Below are 7,315 nucleotides of genomic sequence, written 5' to 3' on the forward strand. Positions count from 1 at the left end.
TCACCATCGCCATGAACTCATCGGCCCGCAAAACCGGTGAGTTTATTCACTAAACCTTGCTTAGGAGGTTAATGATGCTTAAATGGTGTTTAGATTAAATTAAGATTAGATTTGTGTAGTTATTAGCTTGTTTAGTTAATTTAGGTTAGTTAAATTAGTGATTTAGGTGGTTAGAAATTATGGTTAGTTAGTTTATTATGTGGCCTTGTAGTTAGAATGGTTAGGATAATTTAATTAGTCCATTAGGTGGTTAGATTAGCAATTTTTAGCCTAAGTATGCATTTATTGATTTAAATTGCATTTATTTAATTATTTTTGCAATTTATTTAATTATTTAATATTTTCCGAAAATTATACCGAGATAGACGATGACCGGAATTTTGTGTTGATTGCAATGGTGTGCTTAGTTTGCTTAGTTTATGCAATTGAATGTTAATTTATGCAAATTGAGTGATGATTGTGATTTTGAGTTATTATTTCAAATTTATAAAATTTTGGTATTTATTTAGAAAATACCGGGTGTCGGGTTTTGACACCGAAAATGTTTTTAGATACTATATCAACTAGTAGGATTTTAAAAGGGAGATATCAATTTTTCTAGTTCAATCTGACTGTGTACTCACAAAGGATTATTTTACCGGGTGTTTTTAATATGAAGAAAATATGCCAAGTTTACTATTTTAATTTAGACATTTGAGTGCAATGCACGGTGTCCATGGCTGGGATTGAATGATTGTGTGATGGCTATGAGAATCCGTTACGAGCTATTAAGCCAAACGATGCCCCTATATGGGACTCCCCAAGTCAACTGATGTCGATCGCAGTGGAGGATGGACCGATGCTTCCTAGTGGAATGCTGTCTAGGTATAGACATTGCCATGCTCGATGGTACATTGCCATGCTCGATGGTGCAAGTCAACGACCAGCTATGTTGAAAGACCGCTGACTGTTGAGTTAGCCGTGGCCGTTGGGTCGTAATCAATTGGGACGCGTGATTGATTGAATTGGCGCGCCTGATTATGGGACAAAATTGTGTGGCACGGAATATGACATGTCATAACGATTTGGCCTTATAATCAGGACCCCTGTAATGGTTGTGAGACAAGTTGAGACATCCCGATTGATGAGTGCTTTTGATGCAATTATATGTGATATGAATTGTACTGATATACAAGGAGGATCCGAGACAAGGTGAGTCTCTATGGTTGTATGGTTGTGTGGTTAGGTCACCTCTAAGTGTATTTTCTTCTTAGTTGAGGTTTATGGGGTGAACTTACTGAGATGTTGTCTCACCCTATCGTGGGCTTAACTTTTCAGGTCCTTAGATGGCGGTCACTCCGGAACATTTGGATCAGCCTTGGGGATTTCCAAGTGGAGGATAGACGTCCTTGTCCCCAGGAGTCATTGGGTCTATGAGTTTGTTGTGACCACTGTCTGGGTCGATGAGGGCCTAGCTCAGAGCGTACCTCATCGATTCAGGGCGTGGTTTCGCCATTGACTCAATTGGTATAGGGTAGGCCTCCTTCAGGATTTTGATATTCCTGCCATTGTGGTCAACGCCGCTTTGGGCGAGGGTGTAGCTAACCCTCCTGATGGGGCTGTGGAGGACCCGAAGCCCTCGGAGCCTGTGGAGGTGAAGTCCGAAGGATTGGCGAATGTGTCTGACTAGTAGGTCGTAGGACAGCGTCTTTTTGAAAGCCGATCTTTTTGTAGACTTTTGTATATAAACCTAGTTTGTTAATAAATGTGTGTTTTATTTGTAAATTTGTTATCCTGCTTTTCTATCCCATGCTGTTTACTGTCAGGGGTTTTTATTTCGCTTCTGCATGTGCAATAAAATGAATGGGTCGGCGACGCGTCCTAGGACGTCCCAATTTTATCGACCATTGAGGGATGTGCGCGCACTCGAGGTTCAAGGCGTGACAACGAGAAACTCAACTAAGAGCAAAACGGATCATCTTATTTTTTTTCTCAAGCTATGAAATTAATTCAACGAGCTTATTTTGTTTGTTTGTTTGCATGTTAAGTACTGGCCTTCAGATCATTTATATCCTTGAGCACCATCCTGAAAATTCAAAACCAGATTATTTACTAACATTTTCTCTTCTGTCACGGTAAAATTATGATGGCCATAATTAATCTTCTTTGTTCGGCCAACTTTCACGTCATGTTTCTTGAGAAATTGTGTCCTTCACCGCCATTCGAGACAGACCAGAAACTTTTGATGCAGATGAAGGGTTTTAACTATTGAAAAAGGTTCTACTTACGGTACGGTGGAACATCAACCGAGCATTTCCTCGAACGTTAAAAATCACAGTTGATATTCTGAAAATCTTGTAATGTATGCATGTGGTTGTTTTATTTGAAACGTATCCAAATATATAGCAAATCTCGGAAGGATTCATAGTCACCGTTGATGTTCTAGAGTCATTATTCTCCCTTGTACGCAGTCATGCGGACCACAAGCGTACGAAGGGATCACGTGCAGAAAAGCAGTACACACACCACTTGGTTCTCCCATGTCCGTATTCATACAAACCCTAGTCATATGAAGGTAACACACGCATAAGTAATATCCAAGGGCCCGGCAAGATCCTATCACACCGGCCAGTCCCAGATGCTTTCTGCATCGAAGGAGAGTCCGCTCCAACAATCCAACCATGCCTCCGTCGTCTCCGAACGGAGCTCAAAGTCATCATCGATCCAGGGGCTTCTGTTTGGAGGCACGTCGTGGACGCGCGGCTCTCGGGACTCATTCAGCTCCCTATAGGCTTCGACCCCCAAGGAAGTGAAGTTCTTGGAGATGGTCCGAGGGCGAGGCCTTATGACTTCAACTTTTACCAAATCTTGGGGTTTCTCGTTCTCCGGCTTCCCTTGGCAAGTCATCAATTTCCGTAGATGGGTGTTCCAATAGTTCTTCACGTCATTCGCAGTTCGACCCGGGAGTCTCCCAGCAATTAGGGACCACCTGCATCAATAATAAGATATCGAAAATAATTTTTATACGATGCTCGCTTGAGTGTCATAACTTTTTTTTTTCGATCACAAAATTACCGTAATTTCTCAAAAACATTTATGTGAGTATTGAAACTTTCGATTGATCGTTTTCAGGCCATAACTTCTGAAAAACATTCACCCAAATACCCAATCCAATATGGCATGACACTTGTGATGAATATTTTTAGAAAATTATGACACTCAAGTGATTCATAAATAAATTAATCAATCCAAAGTAGTGATTTCTTTTTGTTTCCATAGGTGTTCAATCCTGACAAAATAAGGGTTTCCATCGTGGGAATGGCCAATTGATGTCCACAGTCAAGGAATGGGAATTTTCATAAGCTCTCTCCAATTTGCGAAGTTTTATAAATGAGTTGCGAACAAGTAGTTTCTTTCTCTTGTAATATATTTGAAGTATGCACCACTAACACCTTTATGTTAAATTCTATAAATTTCTGTCTATTCACCTATTATTACTTTTAAATGTGAAAAAATGGCCCTTTAGAGCCATAACTAATCAATAAGTTGGTGCCTGATTTTAATCCATATCAAATGCAACAATGCTAGTGAAATTGATTAAATGACTAAAATTTAGGGTCTGTTGGGTAAACTAAAAATTTTAAGTGCCAAATTTTAAGTGTTAATAATCTTTAATAATGGAAATGGAGTTAATATTTTTTTGATGATAATTAAAAATTGACGGCTGAATATCATTAAGCTCTTACCAACATAGAAAAAAGAGGACTGTTGTTAGGTTAAATCAGTATATTTAGCAAGATTTGGATTTTCATAAATTGATTTTCTATGATTGAATTTAAGTAATCACCTACTGAGCATGCGACCCATTATGCTTTGCCTCCCTATCCAAAGATATAGTTATTTAAATTGCTAGATGATAGTTTAATTCCTGCTCTGTCGTTCTTTTTTTGGCCCAAAGAATGAAATGCATGTTTGTGATCGAATTCAAGCTTCTGTTGTTCAGTCTACCTTTCTTTGGACTACATAAAAAGAATCGACATCAGACGAATAATCTCTCTGAGTTTCTTATACCTGTAACCATGATCGGGAGTGACTAGATGTAAGAACGATACATGAACAACCATGCAGTTAGTAAGCAATCCCTCCCGAAGTCGACGACGGCTAATGAGAACCATTACTGGTACTCAATTAATGTTGTCTGAAAAAATAGGTAGGGAGAGCTAGAGAGAGACTCTATCTTCACATGTGAGTAAGTGTTGAAGAATGTGCGATATGTACTAGGGGTCACAGTCGTGTATATTGCTAGAAATGAAAGCTCGGGTTAGTGATTTCATATTACACACTCATCATTAAACGTCATAAAATACCACTAGATTGTGCAAAGATATAGAACAAAAAAAAGACACAATGACTTGCAACAAATTCTAGATTTTTGGCTTCACCTACAACCTACCATGCATGTCCTAAAATTTACAATCGAACCGATTCCCACTGATTGGGTTCTCATGTTCCTAGTTATACCATATAGCCATGCTCACCCCTAATTTATACTAAACAGTATCTAGACGGTTGGATTTGAAGGGTCGCGTTTCACTGGTTAGATCAATAACCGAACGACATGAGCTATAGTCAGCAACTTTCGTCTCTCTCATGCGTGTGGCCCATATTTACAGTAGGTTATTCATTGAACAATTCCGAAATAGTGACTCTTGTATGGACTTTATCGGGTCGTATCAGCCTGTCCCATCAAGAGGTTGTCATCGGAGAAAAGGTGCACTACAAATGGCTATGCCTATGCACGAGTGACGTTGTCTTAACACATACCAAAGTTGGACACTTGTCCCTTTCCAAGTAGGGTAATCGTACCAAAAAATCAAAGGAAAAATTACTAAAAAATTGTTAAATTTATCGCACTGATATTAATTCAATTCTACACTTTTCAATTGGACCAATTTAATTCTGAACCTTCAATTTTGCCAATTTTACCTTAAAACTTTTGATGAATTGTCAAACTTTTTGATGATTTATCAAGTTAGTCTAATTAACCAAATTTACTCGGAAATCATTGACGTGACAATCTAGTCAGTGTCAATTGTCTTATGTGATGCAGCAAGCGTTGATGTAAATAACTTTTTGTTTTTCTTGAATTGTTTGTTTCTTTCTTCTTTTCTTTTCGCTCGACCCAAGGTTGGCGAGAGAATTGTGGCCCTCACCAGTCACAGGCAAAGGCCGCAACGCCCTCGCCCAAATCAAGGTGAGGGCCATGACCTTGGCCCACTGGACGGCAACGGAGTCATAGCCCTCGCTTGGATTTGGGCAAGGATTGACGCCCTCACTTGTGGCCGACAAGGATACTAAGGCCATGGGTGAGGGCCACGATGCCTCATCTCAACTAGGTGAGTATCCCCAAGAAGGAACAGCTAGCAACTGACCTAGTGTTAGGAAAATAAAGAAAAGAAGAAAAAAAAAAAAATAATTTTAAAAAAATTGTTTATATTAATAGTGGTTGTATCATGTAAAATGACCGGTGCTGACTAGATTGACACATCAACGATTTTCAACCAAAATTTGTTGCAATGACTAAATTGAGGAATTGTCGAAAGTTTTATGATTAAATTGACAAAATTAAAAGATTTATGGCTGATTTGACAACATGTCGAAGGTTTAGCACTAGATTGGCCAAATTCAAAGGGTCAAGACTGAATTGGCACAATTATAATAGGTTTAAGATTTTTTTTTTAAATTTTGCCTAAAATGAAATAACCTAATTCTTAACACAGTTTATACATGCGGTCGTCATTTTTTTCGATCAATGCAAACCCTAATCAATTTTGTAGAAGGAAGAGGTTGAGGCTGTTGTGAATAACGCAGGTAGGCTCAACACCATATAAGTAACTATTAAAACAGACAAATGCACTTCACATGTGACCTTTTCTTAGCATGTACTCGCCTGTTCCCAAGAAGTTTGTGAAGCCTGATGATCATATCGACCTCATCATCTTGGAATTTCCCTCTCTTAATGTTGGGCTTCAGATAGTTCAACCACCTCAATCTGCAGCTCTTCCTGCACCTATTCAAACCTACAAGCTCAAGAAATACAAACATGAACTTAGCGATCTCTCTCTCTCTCTCTGCGCGAATGTGTATACATAGTATAGAGATGCTCTTAGTGCAAATCAATCCGTTGACATGAGTAAAATATCAATACACATCCCTTTTTTGTCTAATTTTAAAAAATCCATGAAATATTATTGGAGCACATGAGAAGTTTCACTTAAAGAAGTCAAATCTAATCCGACTTGATTCCACTATCTCAGAACTAACGAAAGACCCATCCACCCATTTTAACGAAAGAAAACTTTTCACTCAAGTAAAAGTATCTCAACGATAACACAAATATTTGACAAACATAAAATATGATGACACGAGATGATTTGACACACGCAAATCCAAGTGGATTATACAGATGGGGATGCAACAAGAAAACAAGGATCCCCATCATTATACAAATTTACGCACGCACAAGTATATGCAAATAAAAAACAAGAATAACCTTCACATACAATGATACAATACCTGCTCTCTGAGGAACTCGATGCCACTCTCCTTCTCCGTACCTCTGGACACAGCTCCTCAAGAGAACATCTTCCTCTTCCGTCCACGAACCTTTCCTCAATCCGAACGACGATCCTTTCTGCATCTCTCTCTCTCTCTCTCTCTCTCTCTCTCTCTCTCTCTCTCTCTCTCTCTGAGGCTTTTCGTGAGCAGTTTGCTGATTACGTTTTGAAGCACACTTGAAGTCCTACGTTGTCATCGGTGCTTTTAGGAGCCACGTGCCCCTTCATTTTCCACAAAAAACGCAGATCTACAACGGTTGTCAAATATTGCGGATGATTGCAACTCCTCTAATTGTCAATTATTACTAATCGCAACAGTACAAATGCATCTCCCACGTTCAATATTACTGGTCCAGCGTCTGGGCATTGTCACGGACCACCAATCCATTCTTTTAACTAACAGTCTCATTAACCAACACTAAATATCAAGATTCATTGTTTTGCATTTATATATATAATGGGTAAAATACGCATGAGACCGAGTGGCCTATTACGCTCACGCATGACTTGCTTTGATGTCACTTTGGCAAACCTCTTTTGCTTCTATATGAGGGCCATTGCTTTTGGCTAAAGTGTCTTATTAGTGTCCTTCCTCTTGTAAAAGCATCTTGCATAATAACGCGGTCCTTTATGCCTAGTGGTCCTAAGTATGCTTGTATTATTGTAATAGTGTGGTTATACCGTTACAATATTACCCTTGGCTTTGTCTATATAAAGGT

At 38.9% G+C, this 7,315-nt stretch overlaps 1 protein-coding gene across 1 annotated transcript; it reads right to left on the bottom strand.

Annotated features, from left to right (window-relative positions):
• Positions 1–2,520: 2,520 nt before the first annotated feature.
• On the bottom strand, positions 2,521–6,679 carry LOC104423723 (transcription factor MYB114). The gene is made up of 3 exons (XM_010036179.3): positions 6,556–6,679; positions 5,930–6,059; positions 2,521–2,968 (listed from the first exon to the last, which is right to left on the bottom strand). The coding sequence occupies exons 1-3, from the start codon at positions 6,677–6,679 to the stop codon at positions 2,599–2,601; spliced, it is 624 nt and encodes a 207-aa protein (XP_010034481.1). The 3' UTR covers positions 2,521–2,598.
• Between the last annotated feature and the right edge of the window lie 636 nt (positions 6,680–7,315).

Source organism: Eucalyptus grandis, chromosome 10, assembly GCF_016545825.1.
Source record: "Eucalyptus grandis isolate ANBG69807.140 chromosome 10, ASM1654582v1, whole genome shotgun sequence".
In the NCBI taxonomy this organism is placed as follows: domain Eukaryota; kingdom Viridiplantae; phylum Streptophyta; class Magnoliopsida; order Myrtales; family Myrtaceae; genus Eucalyptus; species Eucalyptus grandis.